Source organism: Amblyomma mixtum, chromosome 4 (genome assembly GCF_055824585.1).
Source record: "Amblyomma mixtum isolate Tamu chromosome 4, ASM5582458v1, whole genome shotgun sequence".
Taxonomy (NCBI): Eukaryota; Metazoa; Arthropoda; class Arachnida; order Ixodida; family Ixodidae; genus Amblyomma; species Amblyomma mixtum.
This window is the reverse complement of record NC_143015.1, coordinates 93,784,798-93,808,466: the sequence shown is the minus strand read 5'-3', so window position 1 is coordinate 93,808,466 and position 23,669 is coordinate 93,784,798. Positions and strand designations below refer to the sequence as shown.

The following is a 23,669-nucleotide window of genomic DNA, read 5'->3' as shown; positions in this document are numbered from 1 at the left end:
AAAATTTAAACCAACGGCTCGTTCTAAGTCGACAGGCTGCAGCCTTCAAGGCAGAGTGTAAATGATAATAATGGCTTTTTTTTCAACATAGTGCCCAACCACTAAATCTTGCGTACAAGACTATAGGCGACCGACCACTCGAAGAAACAAGGTTTTTACCAAACCGTAATCTCAACTGACACCAAACTTTAATTGCAAGGAAAGCAAAAAACTGGGAAGAACACGTATTCAAAGTTTTTCGAAAACACTACTATTAGGGGCGTGGTACTCCAGAATCAACCATTACGTCTGACGTCGCCAAGACTATCGTATAAGCATTTCTATTCCGTTTTCCTGCTATTGCTCCTTCCATTCGCAAGACCCTCAAACTGATACAAGCAAGCATCTTCCTGAAGGCTAGCTCAGCAGTTTCCGGCACTGTCAGGGCGGGCGCCCCCTGTAAGGACCATGCCAGCTTTGAGCTTACCGAAGGCAGATGCCAGTCGAGGGTAACAGCCAGTAACAGCCCAGCTGGCATAGCCGCAGGCGATGAGGGCGGAGGAGGTTACCGCGGCACCAGGAGAGTCCGGAGATACCGCGGAGGTCAGCTTTAGTTCGCCGAGCACCAAGGGGAACGCGAGGGGTAGCCAGGTCACGTTTGCTGTCGTTCCACGCTCTTTGGTAGACCCTTCCTGGTAGAGGGTCGTGAAATACCAAATCGGGAATAGGCCTGCCTTGTAGCGCGTCCGTTGGGATGGCTTGATCCTGGGCATCTCTTGCGTCCTCGCCTTCGAACACCGCGATGACCTTTCGATGCCAGCGTTCGAACGCAACAGCTTCTCTCTCTTCCTCAGCGAGATGATGGTGACGGAGAGGTCGGCTTGCGGCGGGAAGGGCTCTGACCTCCGTGGGGTGACCCCGCCTAGCAGAGGAGTCTCCAGTCTTGGGGACTGCCATTGCAGTCTCCATGTGCGCCTCGACCGATCCTCGGCTGGCTGGGCGGGGAACGAATGGGCACAGGCGAAGGGCGTGAGGCCACCGTCCCAGAATTTTCGCGGCAGCGGTGTCCGAGTAGACAAAGTGGCTTCCTTCTTCGTGGAACACCGGTTCTTCTTCTCGCGCCAGCGCGCCTATCACGCGCGGCGGAGCATTCGGTTCCGGTTCTTCTTTCTCTAACGAAGCTCTTAATTGAACTTCGTCAATTCCGCTCAAAAGGACGCTTTTTTTTCTTTTTGCGGCTTTCATTATTGCATAACTACATTGTAACACTTGCCCCAGTTTCGCGCCCGCCCTACACTGCTCTTCTGCATAAAAATCCACCTCTGAGTTCACCTCGGGAACAACAAAAAGTTCCTTGCGTCTTAACCAGCGCTAGCATATACGCTGATATTTGCAGGTTGTTTCACACTTAAAGGGAACGCGTGGTTGCGTGGTCGGGCTCATTGGTGCCCCAGAGTGCTACGGGCGGGGCCACGGCTCGAAGCAAGGGCGTCGAAAACGCGAAGCACCACCTCTATTTCCTTCACTTTGGGTGATGAGCGGCTGCGTCGGACGCATTGGTGCTCCAATGAGCTTGCTTGTTTCCTCTAAGTGTGAAATTGCCTGTGCAGCCTACATTGCGTCCATGGCCGCAAAGGTCGGAAGATTGCTTCTTTCGTGTCGTACGCCAGCTTGGAAGAAGAATATCGTAAAAAGACCGCAGGATGGTGACAATGATGATGATTAAAATATTTTAATTGAAATTAATATTGGTAGTCAGTCCCTTAATCCGGGGGTCCATTAGATTTTGCAGCCGCTCTTTCCCCTTCGGTGAGCTCCTGCTGAGCATTGGGGTCTGAGCTGGTCAACATTTCCCATACCGCTGAGTCTGTCCTTTTATCCTTCCGTCCCAAATGGCTAAAAGTTTTACTTCCGAAGAAACGCATCGGCTTTGGAGTTTGCCGACACATCAGTACCAATTTCTTCACTCAATCGACCCACATCTTAGATCAAGACTCTCACCCAGAATTCCTCGACATCTGGAAACACTTTATCACCGACTACGTCTGAATGTTGCATATACAAATGGCTTGCGATACCGTTTTGCACAAATGAACAGTCCGCATTGGGACAACTGTGCCTCGTTAGAAACTGTGGAACATATCCTGCTTGAGTGCCCTGCGTATGCTAACGAGCGTGCGTACTATGAACATTGCATGCAGGAGCTCTGCCCAGTGCCCGCAAAAATGGACAAAGCTTTAGGTCCCTTAGCCTGCCTTAGGCAACAGAGACTTGCAATGAACTTTCTATTTGCATATTTAAAAGACATTGGACATCTCGATAAGCTTTAAATTCACTTGCACGTTACCTTCATGCATTCTTCATGCAGTGAACTTCGTCAGCCCATTTGTCGGACTATGTACTCCATCATTCCAAAGGTTACATCAATACTCGCCGTTGCATCCTTAGTACCCATTTCATGGCCGCATTTTATCTTCGTTTTGTTTTTACCTCTTCCACGCTGCTCTCGTTCTGTCTTTATCTCCCAAATTCCCCTCCCTACGCAGAGTAGCATGCCAGAGATTTTTAAACGCCGGCTTAATTCTCTGTATTTCATTAAAGTCTCTCTCTCTCTATTATTGTGTTGTTTCGGCGCAACCATACCATATAGGTCCGCCTGTATGCTACAGTTTACGCTTGGCACCTCATAGTCTTCTGGGTAGACTGCGTAAAGTTTTTTGGGGCTTGAGCATGTGTTAGTATTCTTCTCAGTGTTATTTCCTGTTTCTTGTCTAGTTATTCATCCGATGGCGCGTGTTATCTTTTACCTTGCGTATATTGTCGTGGGACTTCTGAGTATGAGGTCAGTATGTTTGAGTAGCTGTGCTCGTCCGTGTGTTTGGATGTCCAGGGTACGAGAGCTCTGGCTGCGGCATGTGCGCCTTCATTTCCCTCAACGGAACGATGCGGCCGTATGAGTTTTGTTTGCTTTTCGGCTTCCTTTAAGTTGATCAGCATCCTAATGGCTGCCTGCCCTATCCTGCCCCCGGTGTATTTCGTGCACGATTCTTACATATACATGATTACGTTAGTTCCTTTCTGAGTGGCTATTGCGAGCGCAATGGCTTTGCGTTTTCCGTCACCCATACCAAACGCGATCGATGGGAATGCTTTTCGGCAGAAATTGGACCCAGTGTTTCGCCGGTATATTTGGCTTTTTCTCCATAAATATCTGCACGATGGAGAAATGATGGAGCTTTGGTTTTCATTCGGCGTGTTTAAGTATAGAAGACAGCGTGCCATGGCGCTGAAAAAAAGTATCGAGGGCGTCCACGACAGCACAGACCACTCTTACTTAAAACGAAGCTTTTGTTAAGCTAAAAAGTTCGCACTTTTTACAATTTCGCAAGTTCCTGCTTCGAAAACAAATTTTACGCGGACCCCATTGGTTCAGCTACTCCGCCGTTCTCTTCAAAATGGTGAAAATTCGTTCTTCTTTGTGTGGATGTCACGAGTTTCAATCCAGTGAGTCGAATATATTTAAATTTAATTTTCTCACACATAAATTCGTCTACTGCTGTTCGAGAATGTCAACGTACCCAGAAAGAGCAAGATAATCAATTTTTACTGACAACAACAACAACGTTGCTCCCTTTAACCCCTTTAAACATTCCATAAAAACAGTGCAAGTATCCACTATATGAGCGCGGCCCAGTGTACAAGAGCTTAACACGTACAATGCTGGGGATAGGGAGGGCCGCTCTCTACGAACCTCACACAGCTTCTCTCAGGCGGCTCACAGGCGACTTGTGGATTAGTTGAGGCCGAAATGTGGCAATTTGTTTACCTGCATCTTTTCATTTCCATTTCCCTTCGCAAGCGTGTTTGCTTTGCAAGGTTGCCTGAGCAATATGAGTTGACTGCAGATCGGAATCAACTAACTTTCTCTCGGTATACTCTACAAGCGAAGCCAGCAAAAAACCAGCTTCCGGTCCAGCGTGATTGCCTCTCAAGCGCGTGACAACTCACATGCCAAAGTTGTCATCCTGTTCACGCTGCTGCGTTCTCAGTTAATCTCCAAATCCCAGTATGCGTGTCTGCATCTTTTTTTACGACGCTTAAATTCTCTTATCGCGCCTCTATTCTGCAATAAAAATGACTTCTTTTAGATTGATGTTTAAGCCCTAATCATTAAAATAGAACAAATGGACGGCTACGCACCGATGGAACAGGACGCTTTCAGTACGGCCGGTTTTAGTCGAACATCGCAATAACTTGGCTGGCGTTAGCCTCAAAACTCCAAGGCCCTCACTTTCAGTAACACAAATAGCGGAACTCTTCTTTGCGTGCGGCGTGAGTAGTACAGGTCAGTAAGATTAACTGACTGAATGAGAGTCTGAAAGATTTTGCGAGGGTATGATACTGACTGAATAATTTAGTTATTGATTAAAGGCTGTCGAAAATGCTTTTGCTGAATTGAACAAGGTTAAGGTGGCTGTTGTCTATAGGCGGGGCTATAGCCTTACGTTAAATCTGGTCGCTTTTGCTCACACCAAAGCGACACAATAAAAAAAATTGAATAGAACAGTTAGTGCCACAGTCTTGTGGCCTGGCCTAGCACACAAGCACCCACAGGAAAGGAAAGGTGTGTGTGTCTCTATCTTTCAGTCCGTGTCTTTTAAGCGCAGGTATATTTCAATATCAACCCACAGGAGTCAAACTACAACTGTCAACATTTGAAGTCCACTTCAGTTTCCTGAGCAAAGACTAGAAGGCGGGAATTACCCTTCCGATGGACCGTTCGGCCGTGGACCACGAGTCACGTGGCGCCCCACTTCCTCTCTATGACACTTGCGCCTGACCCGCGTAGGGTGAAAGGAAGCCCGCATGTGTAGTCCTTTTATCGTCACCTCTGTGATTTTAGCCTTTGTACGTACCGGTAAGCCGGCATGGCCACGGTCATTCGTCATGCTATATTCTTGGCCAGGAGTGAACCAAATAACCCGTAAGTGCGACGTCACCCCTGGTCTACGGACCAATAGTCCGCCGCGTGAATCGGCCTTAGCTCACCGGTTCCCAGGCGGCTGAACCATGTTCTGCAGAGATCCACGTGGAGCCTCTGCCCTCTTGAGGGAGCCCAGCAGGACCTGCCACTCTTTGTTTCTCTCTGAAAAGCTGGACAAGCTCTCGGCCGAACATTTGCACGCGCGGTCGGATCGACACCTCACCGGCTAATCTATGAGCTCGCTAATGTCGGGTTCTCTTTTGTAGCGGAAGCTACATAGGCCACGAACTTGCGATTCCGCTGTGGCGGTGCTCCAAGGAGGCACAGAGACCGACTTTGAACCGTTGCCTAGCAACCGCCGCAGTTGGCGGACGCCGCGTCATCTGTCATGACGTCACACCGTGCACCTCGCCACGGAGCCGCCGCCGCCGCCGTTTGGTGTGACGTCACACCGCTTGCCTCGTCGTTGTGCTCGCCTCCGCTCGCTTCGCCAGCCGAAATGCGACGTCGCTACCAAAATGTCATTGCCCCGCCGCGGTGGCTCAGTGGTTACGGCGCTCGGCTGCTGGCCCGAAAGACGCGGGTTCGATCCCGGCCGCGGCGGCTGAAAAAAAAAATTGCGCTCTTTCAGTCTCCCTCGTGTTTTTTCCTGTGTGTGTCTTTTGTGCGCAATTCGTACCTACAACTGAAATTTCTTGAAGGCGAAATTCTAGAGGCCCGTGTGCTGTGCGATGTCAGTGCACGTTAAAGAACCCCAGGTGGTCGAAATTTCCGGAGCCCTTCACTACGGCGTCTCTCATAGCCTCAGTCGCTTTGGGACGTTAAACCCCAATAAACCAAAATGTCATTAGACGAAACTGCTTTCACTATATATATATCCTGGCCTAGCTGAGCTAAGCCACTGCCATTTTTATCGAGGCGTTCGCTGTGACGGATAGCATAGTGACACGTGTCAACGTACGCGTCCCGCCACGCAGCCCTGTGCCAGCAGCAGCAGCTGCAAGAGTGCGACCCGGTGCCCGTGCTGCGGTGCTACGGCGGCCTGCTGAGCAACATCGAGGCCGACATGGACCGGCTGGCCGCCAAGTACGGCCCGGAGCTGGACGCCGCCCTCAGGGCGTTCGCCGGGTGAGTAGAGCTCCATGGGCAGGGCAGCCGGCCGTGTGCGCATGCGCGCTGGCCTCGCATGCCGACTGCGCCAATCAGCTCCACAGTGACTTTGCTACGACGAAATAGGCTTCTACAAATTAATCGGGTCTATTTCGTAACGGCCTATTTCGTATTAATAGCATTTGGCCTTCTGCCATTGGCTGCAACTGCTCTCGATGACAGAGGCCGTGGGAAAGACGTCAAGATGGTCCTGGCACGCTTAAGCCAAAAGATTATACCGCACTTTTGGAGCCATCGCCGACAGATTATTGTATGGCTCATCCCTCCTGTACATAAACACCACCGCCGCCACTTGTAGGCCGGAGCCAAAGAATAATGGAGGGCTCGCGGGCCAATGGTACGTCTTGTGAATGCACCTTTAGTGGGATGAAAATTGCGCCATTTTGAGCCGGAGCCTCGGCATTGCGGCACCTGAATGTTATTCCCAGAGGCCGTGTTTTCACATGTTTAGACCACGATGTAGTCGAGAGAAGATTGCAAGCAAAGAAGTCTTACCTGAGGTAGAAATTTGCAAACTCCAGTGCCAGCGGTCTGCACAATCATTGAGAAACCTCTCCAATTCAAGGTGCTGACACGAAGGCACACATATAGCCCTTGGCCTCAACCCACCTACCCAATCCAATTTAATAACCCGCGCTTAGAACTCTTATTAACGATTGCTCTCCCTCTTTTCCCCTCTTCCTCAGGAAATACCCAGCCTCGTCGTCTTCGTGTAAGGTGCGCCCTGGCGAGTTGGGCCGCTGCACGCGCGCCGAGCGTGAGCAGCTTGACCGCATCGAAGGAGTCTACGAGGTCTTCCAGAGGACGGTCAACGACGACCAAGCGCTCAAAGGTACGTGCGCTAAAGCCGCCGCGCTCTTCGCATCGAATTGCCAGGAATCCTGCACAGCACCCAGCCAGTGCCACTAAGCCTAACGGCCTATCACGTTCCGTTCAGCAGCCATTAGGTCGTTCTATTTCTTACGTCACGGACGAGCACCACGTGGTGGCAGCCACGGAAACAAGAAACCCTTGTCTCGAATTCCTAGTAATGGATGGCTTTTGGACGCATGCGAGCTCTGGTTATCCGGCATGTACAGACTCAGAATCATATCGCCGTTTTTTATCCTCATCGTTGCCCCTAATGGTCCTTTCCTGCGACCATTATTATCCTTTCAGTGCTAAGTGCAGCCTGCTAGATAATCTACCCGCCTGCCCCGCCCCATCCTTGCATAAACTGTCTCTCTGGAGCCTACCCTTTTATTAAGGCGAGCATTTTCCTTCTTGTTGGTAATAATAGAAACAAAGGTAGAAACTGTGTGAGACATCTTGAGTCGAAGGCGTTGGACAAAGTCGTATACCGTGATGAAAATCATGGAATCTTGTACAACGGTGAATTGTCTCACTGTAGTTTCAGGGCTTCAAGAGAGAAGGAGAAGGTATTTAATGAAATTCGGAGCAATTAGCTGCCGTTGAGAGCACTGACACGCTTCTCTGCGTGCGCTAGGGACAAATTTTGGGAAGAGAATGGTGTAGAAAATATAAAAATAAAAATATAAAGGAATAAAAATAGCGGCCATTGATATAGAGGGAATAAACATCCATGGATTGGAAAGAGTTGGGGAAGAGAGTTACTGGAGAGTACCCTAGTAATCGGCGATTCGCTGATGACATTTAACTCGTTAAATGACACATGGGACGAATTGCAAAGCATGATTAATGACCTAGGCAGCAAAATAGAACAGTGGGTCAAAAAAATGTTGCAGAAAGCTAAAGTAATGCCCAACACTCTCGGAAAGTAAAAGCAGTTTATGATAGGCTGCGAAGAGTTGGAAGTGATATGGCAATATATCTGCGTAGGACAGGTAGTCGCCGCAGATCCTGGCCACGAGAATTATATCGCTAGAATAATAATTAAGAACGGGATCGAGCGCATTTGGAAGGTACTTTCATAAATGATAGCATACCAGCGTCCCTCAAGAGAAAAAAAAACAAAATCTATATTAGCGGTACTCACCTTAGAGCAAAGAAAAAAAAAACGTGGAGGCTAACAAGGTTCAGCTGTAACGTTGGAGATACGAAGAGGGCTGAGCGGGTCAGGGAACGAACACAAGTCAATGACATCCTAGTCGAAATCCAGATTAAAATAAAGGGCCATTGGCTGGTCCTGCAATGCAAAGGTACGATAACCAATGGTCGTGAAGTGTAACGGAGTTGATTACAAGAGAACTCAGGCGTAGCAGGGGGCTGCCGAGGTTACGTTGGCACGTAAGATCAGGAAGTTTGCGGGAATACGGTGGCCACAGCTGGCACAGGACAGGGTTAATTGGAGTGACATGGGATAGGCCTTTGCCCTGCAGTGGACAAAGTCAGGCAGATGATGATGATGCTGAATAGACATAGAAGGGGAATGCAGGAAAGTACAAATGTGAGCAAATAATTCCAGTGTTCTGCTGATGACCACACAAAAGGTTCAGTACAAGGCAAGTACTTATCAAGGAGGATATGAAAGAAGGTTTTAAATATTATCAATCCGTCCGGTGACATCCTATTTGGCAAAGAAAGGTTCAGTGAACTCACCGGTGCGCAGGGCAGGCAGAGGGATTCCTGCCCTGTGCAAATTCATATTTTCAATTTTTCCGACCAGTTTGCTTTTACATTAGTTGCTAAACGACACCATAATGGCGTTTGAGACGAATACGCAACCAGACATGAAGACCAAAGCAAATAATTATTTTGACGACTCCGACCTTCCGCACAAGACCACGCTGTGATGCATATTTCTTCCCGTATATATAGCCCGTTCACGCAGTTCCTCTTTAAAAGGACATTAAAGAACAAATTGAAGCTGGCCCGTATCAATAGGTTACCGCCTTGTAACGACAAAATAGGATAGTTGCACTGAAAGCAGAGGTTTCATATTTATTCAAATACCCTAAAGGCCCTCTGCAAGAGGGTGTTACATAGGGGGGGGGGGGGGGGCACACGAAACACACTAATAAGAATATGCGAGAAACAAAATAGTAAGAATAAACAATTTCAGCAAACATGGCAAGAAAACCACAAAATACGCAAACACCAATATTAGAAGTGGATTAAAGTTCGAATAAAGATAAGATAAAAGTGTGAAAATTGAAACACCGGGGGTTCAAGGATAACACAAAAAGAAAAAACTACAATACGATATCGAACAAGATGCACAGGTATTAAATTAACCACAAAAACGCACAGAGACGTCAAATTCTGATATGAGTCCACAGCATTTGATGAAATTGATCGATGTTAACTTCAGTGGCAATATCTGATGGTAGGTTATTCCAGTCAGCTATGGTTTTGGGGATGAATGATTGTGCGTAATGGGCCGAGTGGCATGCTGAGCGTTTGACTTTGCAGGGATGATCACGGCGAGGAAAAATGACAGGGGGTGACTGAAAGAAGTCGTCGCGCAAACGATCATGATGATAAAGTTTGTGAATGAGAGATAAACGGGCGTGTTTCCGTCGTAGTGATAGCGGATGCAGTTCGGCACGAATTTTCAAAGATGAAACACTGGAGTACGGAGAATAATCTGAAAAAATGAAGCGAGCAGCACGGCTTTGCAGGGATTCAATGTTACGTATAATGTAGTCTTGGCTCGGGTCCCAGATGGCACATGCATATTCAATTTTAGGCCTGATTAACGTATATATAGCCCTATATATGCTAGAAAAGGCCAAACTTCTCAAATACAGATATCCGGTCTACCGGCAGGTTTGACTAGCAAATAGCGATGAGAACAACACTTTTCGTTACTGACCTCTTAGGCCGTGTCACATCACCAATGATCACGGGGAACTGTTCATTATATATCACTGAAAATTAAGTGGCGAGAAAAAAATGTTCCATTTTGAAAACCAATTTTCGAAAAAATAAATTCGCGTTTTGCTCCATATTAAACATCATGCCGCAAAGAGCCAATCAGCTTATTTTATTTATCCTCGGTGGCTCTTTACGACGAAGCTTTAGGCACCTCCACTTGGACCGGACACATTGCCTAAGCCAGCTAACCACTTTTTTACGAAGAACGCTGTGGACTGAAGGAGTAACTCTTTTCCAAAAAAAGAACCGTTAATCTCTCTCTCTCTCTCTCTTCCTTGTTGTAGACATGGTTGCTGCGTACCGGTGCTGGGACCGGCGCAAGTACCGCGACTGTTTCGCCAGCCTGCTGCAGGACACGCTAATCCGGGAGTACCGCGACTCCCCCTACCAGGGCGAGCCCGAGAAGATGAGGATCTGCAGGTACGCTACGCATAAAAGGGGTGGTACCCCACTAAACAAGTTGTGCGAAGATATTACACTGGAACTGTGAAATCACAGCACTACACCCTGAACGTACACTGTGCCTTCCGATGCTCCTGAAATCTTCGCGCCTTGAGTACCCTATGAGCGCAGTCGTTCACACACACCCGTCTAGAGCGCTCGAACTGCGCACCTTGCAGTCCAATTGTGTCATTTGCGAGCGGCCTAGGCCTCGAAAAATGACCTTATTATGCATGCTGATTCGCATGGACCATATGTTTAATTCCCCGTTTTTTAAAATCTTTATCAGGCCGTGCAGGCCGCGGCGATTGTCATAAATGCACAACAGAGCACGCCACTCGAGCACTCTAGATAGGTGTGTGGATGACTGCACCAATATTTTGCTTTTATAATTACTGGCAAACTCCCTTTCTAACGTTCTTCTTTGATGTCTGTCAACCCTACAAGCGCTAACTTTATGGCGGAAAACTAGTAGACCTCTCCCTTGTGTAAACAGAGTGACGTCAAATAGGTGTGGGCCGATGGCCCAAATCTTAGTTCAGGAGTGCAAACTGCTGGGCTAGTTGGTTCATATTGCATATAAAGGGAACCAGCGAAAATAGACGCAAGACAAGAACAAGTCCAGCGTTGTGGTGTGTGCCTTCTTTGTTCTTGTCTTGCGTCTATTTTCGCTGGTTCCCTTTATATGGCCAAAACTTCGACTTCCGGATCTGAACTGCTTTTTCGGGTGTCCAGCGCGCCCCCGCCGCCTTCGTTCCCCGATCCGGTACGCCTTGCAGCCTTTCTGCTCTCGGTGAGAGCCTTCTCGGTACGGCGCATGTTTTGCCCATCGGACCAGAAACACGTGTGCTGATGACGTCGGCCGGGAGAGCTCTATGGATAAGAAAGAAACGAAACAACCACATGGCGCCGCTGGGATCCAAAACCACGATGACGTTGATGATAATTTTTTATGGCGAAAAGGCATGTGAGGCCAAACAGCACCATGGCACAAGTTTTTCTTAAACTAAAGATGGGGTCAAAGACCCATTTCCCAAGCATTTCGCCCTGAATAAGCCGAGCACCAAGTCAGGGAAAGCTTGTACTCATTGTATCACCGGTGGGTACCCGGTGGCACTGGGGATCGAACGCCGCACCTCCGGCATGTAAGGCGGATGCGGTTCCAAATCCGTGACCTCCATAAGTCGCGTACGGGGATCTACCAACTGAGCTAAGGCCACGGCTGTTCAATCTTTTACACTCTCTAGGTTAGGTTACACTCAACGTAAGTATACACCCTAAAGTCGAGGATTGGACCGGCACCGCCATAGCTCAGCTGGTAGAGCACCGTACACGACATACGGCGGTCGTGGCATCGGATCCAACAGGCGCCATATGGCCGTTTTTTCTTCTAGATTCTTGTCAACTCATTTTCCGCCATCAAGCGATTTCACTGGTATTTTCCCACAATCAGCACCACTATAAAAAAATCCTATGATTTCCTCGTTTTCGATTACTGTTGGCCTCCTTGATATCTATTTTCGCTCAGTTGGAAAGCGGCGATTCCTGATATTCACTTGCTCTAAACGCAGAACCAGTTTACTTGTGTGGCACACTACATACGACTTGCTATTAGGGTAGCCTGCAATGCAAGCATAGCTGGCGGAAGTTTAAGCATAAATTTTATATGAGAGATTTCGGCATGACACAGAGTACAGGAGAGGGTATTCTAGACTAGAATACACGCTCTCTCTCTGTCCCATTTCTCCGAGCTGCCTCGATGAAGCTTTAAAATGGTGTAAGCAACTATCTTTGCTAAAAAAAATCAAATTCTGAAACCTTGAATAAGATGATCATAGTAATAAAATATATCTAAAATTTTGTCAGCAGAAACTAAACCCGCCATGGAGAATATGACTTAGTGCTTATAGTGCATATGAAGCTAAGGAGGTCCACTGGTATTCGGACGGGAGTCATCCAAACCTCCAGAATTTGGGCTTCAGGATTGCTTTAGAAGAACTTGCTTTGGGGCTAGTTGGTTCATGATTGAAGTTCAGAATGGCGCAAAAGACACACACACAGGAAAAATAGGGGATGACACAAAGAGGCGCTCTTTGTGTCATCCCCTATTTTTCCTCTGTGTGTGTCTTTTGAGCCATTCTGAACTTCAATCAGGATTGCTGTAAATGACGCACAGCAAGGCTAAAAAGCAGTTCTTGTTGCCTGAGAATTTGTGGCGTAGACTATCGGCATATTCATATGTTCGTTCTTTTACACATACTCAAATCTCTCCGCTCACAAAGAATAATCACAAAATTCGTGCGACGAGGGTAATTAATGTCGAATGTAGGAGGGGCGTTGAATATTTAAGTTCTGAATCTGGCATAGAAGCGAAAGCTTTAGACGTAAAGAACATTCTTATTTAAATGCATGGCAACAAAAGGATACAAGTAAGGGTGTGCGAATATCAGATTCTTCGAATACGAATCGAATACGAATACTTGGCTCCGAATATCGAATCGAATAATCAAGGACAGACGCATTTAACCCCTACAAAACATTTATTTGAGCACCCAAGAACATAACAGTTCAACTATCGTTGATTAAATGAACACAAAAGGTGTGTGTGGCTGCACAAAAAGTATCAGTCTCGAACATTATTCTTAGATGAGTGGAAATATCAGAGAAGATGGCTGGTACAAAGCATTGATTAAGGCTAGCTTGCCATCAGCACGAACGCGTGTTGCTGGGATGAACATAAAAGGTTGTCGTGAAGGAAAACCCGCTGCTCCACATGGTCAGGCAGAAGTAGTTCCCTTCTAGCTGAAACGACTCCTCCAGCCACAGAAAATGCCCTCTTACTTGGCACTGAACTGGCACGTATTGCGAGGTACTTCGTGCACAGCTCTGACTACACCAGCTTCGCAGGTATAGCCACAAAGAAGCTCACCAGCGCAGTCAGCTACTGCATGGCCCTTGAGGTCCATGCGCATTGCTCTGGGCGCCGCTTTGTTGTTATGTCTTTGTCGATAGGGCTTGTGGACCGAAATGAACGCCGGTGCTCACAATGAATATTCGGCTAGATACGAATATTTGCGTCGGGTCGAATATTCGAGACAACACGAATACTTGGATTTCGAATCGAATACGAATACTAAAAATATAATATTCGAATTATATTCGAAAGTTTCGAATATTCGCACACCCCTAGATACAAGCCAACAGCCCCCGAAACCCAGGGGCATAAGGATGTCTTTCTTTGTATACTTTTATTACGTAAGCAATACTGCGCCAGGTTTCGAGCCGTCGCGTATACACCTTTCCAACCTGGGCGCTGCCATATTGTTTCCGGCGGCGGAACCGGTTTCTAGCAGTCCAGAGAGGAGGCGTTTCGCCGCTTCCACCGTGCTAGCGGGAGGTGCCCACTGCAGTCCAGGGAACAATACGTCCGTTCGATTCACCTGCACTACATGAACTGGTTCTCGCGGTGCTGCACTTCGCCATTCGTTTAGGCGGTGCAAAATGGCGCCGTCTGCACGACGCCATTCGTTTCAAAAAAGTGCAGACGTTGTGCAGGTCTAGTTCAGCAAAACTGTGCACCCCCTCAGTGGTCGGTGCCGAAACGGTGCAGCTGCAGCCGCCATGGAAGCAGACGACGGCTTGCGCGACGATGGCTTGCGCTTTGCGATAAACGGCGGAGATACTCAAATTATTCCACTCATCGATGAGAACGGTGCCCCACACGGGTCCGACTCTTATGGAACGTGACTGGCCACCCGAGAAGGCGGCGACGAAGGTGGGAACGGTGGCCCTCGCTGGCACGTACCTTGCATCTCTCGACCACCCTGCTCTTGACGGACCTGTACCGGCGTCTTTCCTTTGGACTAATAGTGTTATAACAGTATTCGAAGCCGGTTATGTTAACTAAAAGGTAAAGACGTGCACGCAGCATGATGCACGTTGTGGCAGCAATCGCTTAACATGTAAGTCGGCGCGCGCACAGCTCAGTCGATAGTGTTCAGTAAAAGAACAGACGTGCGGTTCGCTTAGCTGCCGCGAGGCTGCATCGAGGCTGATGCATGGCAATGCTTCGCTGCGATGTACTGTTTGAAGATTCTTCATGCGGCTTGGGACGTTGGCGGCCGTTGATATATGGGCGCCACGCTACTGGCTGCAATTTGGTGGCGACGCCTAGGCTAGCAGACGACCAGACCTGCACTCTACCATTCGTTTTGAAAGCTGCCAGTGCCAAGCTGCACCTGAACTGCATGAACTGGCGCTGCACGCTTGCGGCACCGCCGCGGAACTTCACAGAACTGGTGCAGGGAGTGCAGGATAATCGAACGGACCTAATATAGCAGCGCCCAGGGAGCCCTTTTTGGAAAGGAATCCAGAGCCGCTCCTGGGCGCGGCCATTTTCCGCCGACTGGCGCGCCGCGGTGCGGGCGTTTCTTTGGGGACTGCGGGGCTGCGGCAGCTCCGCGACCGCGCCTGCATATAGCCGCGCTTCGGGCGCTAAATAAACATTGCCGAGCATACTTCCGCACCGTGGCTGCGTTGCAGGAAGTATTCACGTTATCAAAGGGAGCACGTTGATGCGTTTTAATGACATTTAATTTGACATTCACGTCAATTGTGCTCACGCTTAGAACGCGCTCGTGCTTATATCGCTACCATCTTGGGGCTCCGCTCAAAAAAAACTTTTTGTTCAATATCAAGTATTAGGTGTGCGGCTAGCATGCAGTTACAATTCCCATGCACTCTTAATCCTTCGGTCATAAAGTACCACCCACAAATAGGGCTTTCTTGTCGCATGCGTGGTGCGCCAGTTTATCAACAAATTACCGCTGTGAGCTTAACTGAGTCGCAGCGCCAACAGAAAACAAAATTTGTCATGGTTTATGAAACCTGGTGCATAAAAACGTACTTTTGCTCAAATTATCCAAGCTTGAATAGATATTAGCAGCGAATCCAGCTTTCACGAATTCTGAGGTCCGAAGTCGCGTTCATTTTACTCGGTAGCTCTCGCCGCGTGTGACAGCATTGCGTAGGCATTTGGCTAAATGTGAATGATTGTATTAAAATCCCGCATATTTTCCTATGATTAAGGTAGATAGCAAAAGCAGAAAGACACTAGGTAAACCCTTTACCCCCCCCCCCCCCCCCCCTTCTTCATCCCTGTGACATGCGTGCGGAAAGAGCAACTGAAATCGGTAGCGGTCGTGCTTACAATCCTGTGCATGAAATGTGTTTAATGGGAACTAGAGCAAGCTCAGCGCAAGGTGATCGAAAACACGCGCTTCATCGGGACAACCTTCAGTCTGCAGCTCGCCTATCCAGTTACTACACCACTGAATGAAATCAATAAATCCACATTCCTGTGCCTAAAATTATCATAGATAATAGCGCCCGTAAAAGACGGCAACAAACGACACGCCAGCGCAGAAATCTGCTTAGAAGTGCCGGTTTCCAGTCCGTACGTTACCTGGCCGACTACTCCGCGGGAAAAATCCTTGCTGTTTGCAATACTATTCCAGAATTTCCCTGAGCAGCGCCGCCGCACCAGCGGCTCGGTGGAGCAGCGTCGCCGCTGCGGTGCCAGCGTTTAGAATCCTGAGCCAGCAGAATATCATCATTGAAAAACGTAGCGTGAAAAACGAGACACTGAAAAGGTGAAGACAGGACACGAGCACAAATCATCAATATCAATATCATCATGGTGGGCACAAACAACGAGACAGACGCGCACTGCCTCGCCGCACTTACTCACATCCAAATGAACGGAAAAAAACTCGGGGATGTCACGATAACGACTAACTGCGCGCAAGATAACCGCAGTACTGTCTGGTAGAGGGAAAATGTGAGTAGTGACGCACAGCACACACCCTCATACGTTACGATGAAGCACTACAACGACAGAAGCAAACACGTAAACATGCATTCTACGCGCAGCGCCGGCGCGACCCGCAGTCCACCGGGCCGCGCGCGCCGATAGATGGCGACTGGTGTCGAGAGTAGGGGCGCGCCAGCAGCCTGCGTGTGAGGGTAAAAGAATCTGGTATAGCTGCCGGCGGTGGCCGAGATAAAACAGATGGAGCGCCGTTGCCATAGCAACCGTTTCAGCCGCGCTCCATCAGGCGGCAGGACCGTCACTGCGCCGCCGCCGCAGCCGCGCGCCTAGTCGCACGCTCTCGACGCGTGTGTCGGATTGTGGAGAGAGGAGAGAGAAAGCGGGAGGGAAACGGGGAATAAATACGCGCGTTCGCCTAGGGCACAACAGTTGCTGCTTGCTTACGCAACTTGCCCGGTTTAACCAGAGCTAAACCTCAGCTAATTTTTTTTATCAATGGACGATTAATGAAATCAGAAGAACAACCATTTACCGCTGGTGCGATCCGAACCCACGACCTCGGAATTTCGAGTCCGGTGCTCTACCAAATCATCTACGGCGACGGCTGTCCGATCCGCTGCTTGCGGGAGTATTTATGTGTAGTGTATAAGCGAACCGTTAGAGTGCTCACCAGCGCCCCCGTCTTTCATAGCGGCGTAAGTGGTGCGTCCTGTATTATCGTGAGTGCCACGTAGGAAAGTGCTCCAGTTGGTTATATTAACTCTATGACATCTCGAATGGTGAGGGCGGCAGCTGTTCGAGGACCATCTTATGTTAACTATGGCATCAAGCTTCATCACAAAAAAAAAATAAATAAATGTTTCGTTGGACATAGAATTCTCCCATTGGTCTGCAGGCAGTGGTCTGTCCTGGCCGGAAGCTGCTTCGACGACGCCAACGGGGCAGTGTGTCCGGACAGCGCGGCCGCAGGACGCCAGCACTTCCGGGACCTGATGTCGGCCTACGTGGGAAGCTTCGGGTGCAATCCCAACGGCGCGGGCAGGCCGATGCTCGGCGGCGTCGCAGTCGCCCTCGGCGCCTGCCTGCTCACGCGACTCAGCGCCCTCATCTAAACTTGGGGTGTCGGACGACGTCACGCAGAACCACGAGCAAGCGGTGTCCAGTTGTTCAAGAGACACTGAGAACAGATTTAACTTTGCCTATAATCCTTGCATCGATAGAGTACCAAGTTATCGACGAAGAAGTCACTTTAGCTGAAAAAGGAGACTTCGTGATTGAGCAAAAAATGTCTAATATGAAATACAGGTGTCGCCACCAACGGCGATTTTCACAAGAAAGCTGCAGTGACGTCGAGGCCTTTTCACGCGGATCCCCGAGGCTGGGTTACAAGGTCATTCACTTGCAAACGTGATCACGAGTCTTTTGAGGTCCTGACGTCATGGGTTTGAATTGAGACGTGCGAAAATTTTTAAATCCTATTTTTTTCGGCGTAAACCTGTATTTTCCTGCGAGACAAACATCATTATATAAAAAAGGACCGCAGTGTCGATTTTTACTTATAGTGACAATTCACTGACGTTTTCCTCAGTGTCCTTCAAAGCGCAGCGATTAGTGAGAAAGCAGTAGCCTTCATAGTACACGTATGAACATTCAGTGTCTCAAAGTTTTTCATCGTCGCATGCCGTTCCAGTAAAAAAAAATTGGAACCCAGTTGGACTCCCAACTGGTTCAAATTGAATTTTCATCTGGTTCCGCCTGGTTCCAGTTGGCTCAATCCAGTTTCCAACTTTTTCCATTTGGAATGGTGTTCCAATCGAATAGTCCAAATGGACTATCCAATTAGACCAATTGAGTTTTCAACGGTCAGCCCAACTGGTCTCTCCAAATGCACCCAATATATAAATGTTAGCATTTGCGCATTTGGCAAACAAGAAAGAACCAATGTTGTTCTTACAATAAGAGCTACCAGCAGCTTAACCTACTAAATGGTATTCATTATGTGCCCTACCACTGCGGTCGAAATTAAATAACTGCGCACAGTGGAAAAGCACGAGGTGAAATGGGGTATATAAGTTGGAGCAGAAGGGTGTTATATGGATGTTCATATTGAGATAATATGTGCTATTAGTGCCTGAATGTGTAGTGTTTCTTGTGCGTGATGTATGCAAGTCTGTTGGCCTTGATTTCCATAAAAGCTTCGATTCCGTACTAAAAATGTTGGTTCACACCTGTTTCCCTTTTGCGCATTAAAAATTAGTTACGTTGCAGAACTATTTGTCACATTGTGTATTATGGGCAATTTAATTGTGAGGTATATTTTTTGAATATTTCCTGGACTGAAGGACTGCCGAGGGCAATGTACAATTGGTCGGCCCAGTGGGGTCCATTAGTCAGGTGGCTACAAACGCAATTGGAACCAGTTGAGAAATCGAGTTGCTTCGAAATGAAGTGTCTGATGGTTTTCAGGGGGTTTTAGGTGGCGTCGTTAGCATTAGATGACCAATAGGCCACTGGCCCTAGATCTACAGCCACTGGGAAGGCACTGTGTTGACCTGGAAGCTAATTCGGAAGGTGTATACCGTTGCCGTCCACCGCTGTAGGCCGAAGGCAAAGTCAGGGCACTAAGTGAGGAGTAGGTGTGGAAAGCTGTGCTGGAATCTAGAGTTCACCGATACCTCTGCTACAGCTCAGACGCCCGCTGAGGCAGTCTATCCTGTATTTTTACCTTCACTCTCAGGTTCTCATCTCACCTATGTACGCACCATGCATGTGTCTGCTTTCTCTCAGAAATGTCAAAATGAGGGCGCTACAGCCCAGTGTGGACGCACATTTTTGTGCCCAGCGCATCACCTCTTCTACGTCATTGCTTTACTTGATGTAACCAAAAAATTCAATAAACTGGCGGAGACCTCCATCTGGATGTGTTTACAGCTATTAGTGGACTCATTTCATGCTTATTCTCAGCTTGAACTTTTAACGGTGCATGTGAAAAGCTCATTAAAGCGTATGGAAGCCAAATTTGGGTTGCATGTTTTCTTCCTTGCATAGCGGCGTAAGACATTACCACGTGTGAATAACCACCACTTACAACAGCTAAATAACAATAAGTGAAGCTATTCTCCCACCTGTTTCGGTTTCAACAGCCGAGCGATGGCGGTGACGTCGAAGGTCAGTAAAGATCACATGAGGCATGAAAAAAAACAGCAATATCAATCGCTGCTTCTTCATTCGTTGCGATCCCAGCTCTTGAGGCAGGCTGGCTTTAATGAATCAAAACGACGAAGCAGCAGCAATATTGCACTTTTTTCGGGCCTCTGATGACCTGTATTGACCTTTGACCACATATAGTCAATCACTCGACTGTCGAAAATAAAATCGAAGCGTGTGAGAGAAAAAAAATCAGTTTTAAATTATTTAGACATGGCAGTCAGATATGACATGGTGATCCAAGTATGCTATAATGTCTTACGCATCGTCACAAAGAAGAAAACACGCGACAAAATTTTGGTGCCTTTAATCATTTAACCACATTAACGTGGTGGCCTGATCTTGAGAATTCACTGATTTCATTTGGTCTTCTGCAATTGGTCGCTGCTCCCATTACCTTAGGGCGTTCGAGGAGACGACACTCTGGTTGTGGCAGAAACGCTTCCCATGATGCCACCTGTCCGCATAAAGCCATCTCGAGCACATGTCGCACTGGCCGACCGGTGCCGACGCCCACGAGTGACAAAGCACGACGACGCGTTTGACGCGCCCGCCAAGCTTTATCGCCGCCGATTGAGTCTTGGCAAAGAAACTGAACGTTGTTTGTGCGACCAGTTAGCGCAGCGGAGTCCGCATGGCTCAGCTGGATTAGATGCGTCGCTACGACCATACAGGCTGTGTCTGCGGCCATTCGTTTGCCTTCCTATCTGCTGCTGATTTCGTCACGTCGACGCCACGGCCAAATGAAATGAAAAATGAAATGGATTGTTATAGGATACGGCCCTGGTTCCCTATCCAGGTCAGCGCATAAACTAAACCTTGAATTTGAAACTCCACGCCTGCTGAGATTGGACCAAACAGCCTCTTAGCTGCTAGCTTTGATAGCTTCACGTAGAGTGACCGAATCTGTCTTTTCTGACAGTGTATTAGTGGTCGTACGTTGTGAATCTCAAGACAACCGTTGTGCCCGAAAAGTGCGAACATAGTGCATCAGAAGCCTAATTCCAATGGCAAGCCAAGTGAAATCAAGGGTATATATGTAGAAACAAACAAGAAAACGAGTAAAGAATGAACATTTGTGCAGTTGTTTCGCTTACAATAGCTCGGTTGAGTACAAAGAGAACAAACAATTGGTCAGAGACAGACATGCACAGACTATGGAGTTTGTTCAGGTCGAACTGGCCCACCATTTGGCTGGCACAGTTGGCAGCACTGTGACTTCTACCATCATGCTATGGTGTAATAGCTGTCTCCACCAGTCAGCTTTCTTCACATTTCAAGTGCTAAGCCCCTGGGGAAAAGAAAAATCAGGCGGAAGCTTTACGTCACATGGCTGCAGCCTTAGCAAAGCAAGTTCTCCTGCAGCTCCTGCGTTTCCTCTCGCCTTTCTCTCTCCGAGCAACTCAGCAGTCGGCCGCACGTGGAGGCCGAGACCAGGCAGTGGTCAATTAAGCGGGCCACAGGCTGACACGAGGGGACCGACTTTTTCTGTAACTCAATAGCGAAGCATCGTCCGATTCTGATGACATCACGGCTAATCCGCGGTCAATCCACTTATACGTACCTACCAGCTCCTTGTGATGTCACACTAGCACTGCTGGGGCAATGTCCTCGACGTCATGGGAGCGTGTCAACGCCAATGGCTGGAGGGCCTACATAAGAAGACCATTGGCTGCTTAGATCGTTCTCGAGTAGTATCCGACTGCATAGGTTTCAAAACTGTTACGTCTCTCTTCCTCCGTTCTTGGGCCCCATCGTGCTTGGAAGATCCGGCCAGTAGTCGCTCCGCGTGGGGCAGCCCTACGAAGTTAATTACTCATTGGCATCCACTCAAGCATAGTCATATGACTACAAAGGAGGTTTCCCACCTTTCTTACAAAAACTCGTCCTGGTCCGATGTTCGAACCCGGGCACCGCTACACCGGAGCCGTCTCTCTATACCAACTGAGCTAACCGGGGCGGCAATCTTGTGGTAGGGCGAGGGCGAATTGATCAATAACTCGAAGTGCGAACAGTGTTGGTCAAATGCTTAAGGGAAGCCCACCTCAAGGTGGAGTAGATTTGTGATAACATTTGACCAACATTTGACCTTAATTTTTCCATTGGCACAATTTGACCAATTTTGCCATTGCCCTTAATTTTGCCGTTGGAAAAATTAAGGGCAGTTAACCGAGATGATTTTGATGGCGAGTGTGGAGGTCATGGTTAGAGCAATGGCTGCCTCCTCTGCTTAGATCTGTTGTAGTCGGTGAGAATTGAGCCAGCAGGGAGAATTTTTGCGTAATTGTTTGTGACTGCTAGTACTTTACAATGGTCTGTTGTATAGGTGGCCGAATCAAGCGCTGCAGTGGGGTCTTCCTCAAATTCTCAGTGTAAGGCTTGCACTTACACTCTTCTACGTTTCCCTTTCTTTTCTTGGTGCATATTTTTTCAGGGAGGGGGTACTAGTATTTCGGATCAAATTACAGCAGGGCGGTTTCTCCCGATATGACTATATGCTATCCCATAGCTAGCTTGCAGCACTACCAAAGGCAGACCTCCTCAGCCCACCAGGAGAGAGTGTTAAACGTGCTCCTCCGCGCCCAGTCGTCTGCTCGCGGCGTACACAGATATGGTTAGAAAAAAGTATAAATCACGGGAGCACGGGCGCTGCCATATTTTATCACGTGACCACTCCGCCATAGCTGGCCTTCTCGCTTCGACTGCTGCCGGCACGCTGGTGCCCGGCTGCAAGACGCTTTTGCGGCTTTCACTCTAGATAACGAGCTGTCGGACAGCACAAAAACTTCGTTAACTTAGTTAATGACACTTAGCGGCTCTGCTATTTCGTCAGCATACAAGCATTCCATGCAAAAACGCTCCTTATATTTGTTTCAGAAATACTCCGACAACAAAGTCTAAAAAAGCCAGCGAACTGTCAACACAACGGGCAAATGACGTGGTTCCGCGAGCATCAATTATTCATGGACTAGGCCGCAGCGCAGCCGCGGTGTGGTGTAAGTTTCATGCATTATGCAGTGACTCTAGCCTCGCCAACAGTAAATGGCGCCAAATCAATTTCTACTATGCGTAGATTTTAACATGCGTTGATATGGCAACGCACACGAGTGCCTCTCAGATCCGTCACAACCGAGATGCAGTCGCAGCAGACAGAATTCGATCCTGTGACAAATGAGACTTTTTCGAGTTCCATTACACAGATTGCTCCAAACGTTAATGGAAACCGACTACGCTGGCGCTCTGAAGAGGATGCCATAGCACATGGCAGCAAATTCTTGCCTCCCGTGCACCTCAGAAACCAGCCATGGGCCTAAAGGGCAGGAATTCGTTAGGATATAGCTACTATAAGGCCACCGAGCTGTCTCCGCCAATGTCCAGAACCTCATTTGGATACTAGCCTCTTGACCAGGAACTGGAAAAAATAACATTCTTTACCTTTCATAACATTGTTCTGGCCTATTGCAAAACCTAACCTGTTAAATGTTAGCCTGTTTAGCCTGTCAAAGGGTAAAGGTTCCAAGCTTGGCATTCTTCAGGGGTCGAGGCATATGCATCATTCAGCGCGAGTGTGCATGCCAGCAATTATTCCCTATTGAAAGATTTAGTACCTTTGTGAAATGCACATTTGTACCATTTCAAGGTTATTCTCTTCCCGGAAAGAAAAAAACATCACAATGAGATGATCTCCGATGAAAAAAAGTTTTTATGTGTGCATAGTATGAGACACTGATGGCTGGGCACACAAAGAGATCGCCAAAATCGTAATGTGTAATATTTTATTTTGATACAGAAAGTCTTCGCGCCGACGGTGTCGAAACCAAGCAGCAGTTTCCGGCAGTAGAAATGAGGTGGAAGACAGATTGGGCACTGCCTTTCCGATTGGTTGGGCTCCAGTTTGAACTCATTTTCCCTTGTAACTGGGGAATTTCCCTTTTCCTCCCTAGTCAGCCTTTTCTTTTACTCTAAATAGCTCTTTTCGGCACTACACCGTTTTATTATCGCGACAGCGTTGAAGGTCCTGTTCACTGGAAAATCCGGTGTCAGCAAGTGAAAAATCAGTGGCATGGCTGTGGCAGGTGGGCCCCAAAGCAACCTAGGTGGCAGGTGGCCCACCTAGGTCACGTGACATTGTGGCGTCATCACAACCTGCCTGCCAGATAGTGAGCCCAAATTGCCCGCCGTGGGAGGTGGCAGTTAAATCAGTGATTGGTCTCTTGGGAT

General features: G+C 48.2%; 1 protein-coding gene across 1 annotated transcript in view; it reads left to right on the top strand.

Annotated features, from left to right (window-relative positions):
* The window catches only part of LOC149347456 (uncharacterized), a 56,767-nt gene extending 37,592 nt beyond the window's left edge, over positions 1–19,175 (top strand). Inside the window, exons 2-5 of the mRNA XM_089587126.1 lie at positions 5,941–6,091; positions 6,820–6,965; positions 10,255–10,390; positions 17,137–19,175. Coding sequence (XP_089443252.1) covers positions 5,941–6,091; positions 6,820–6,965; positions 10,255–10,390; positions 17,137–17,353 — 650 coding nt within the window. The 3' untranslated portion in view covers positions 17,354–19,175. The remainder of the gene's footprint in view (positions 1–5,940; positions 6,092–6,819; positions 6,966–10,254; positions 10,391–17,136) is intronic.
* Positions 19,176–23,669: the final 4,494 nt, after the last annotated feature.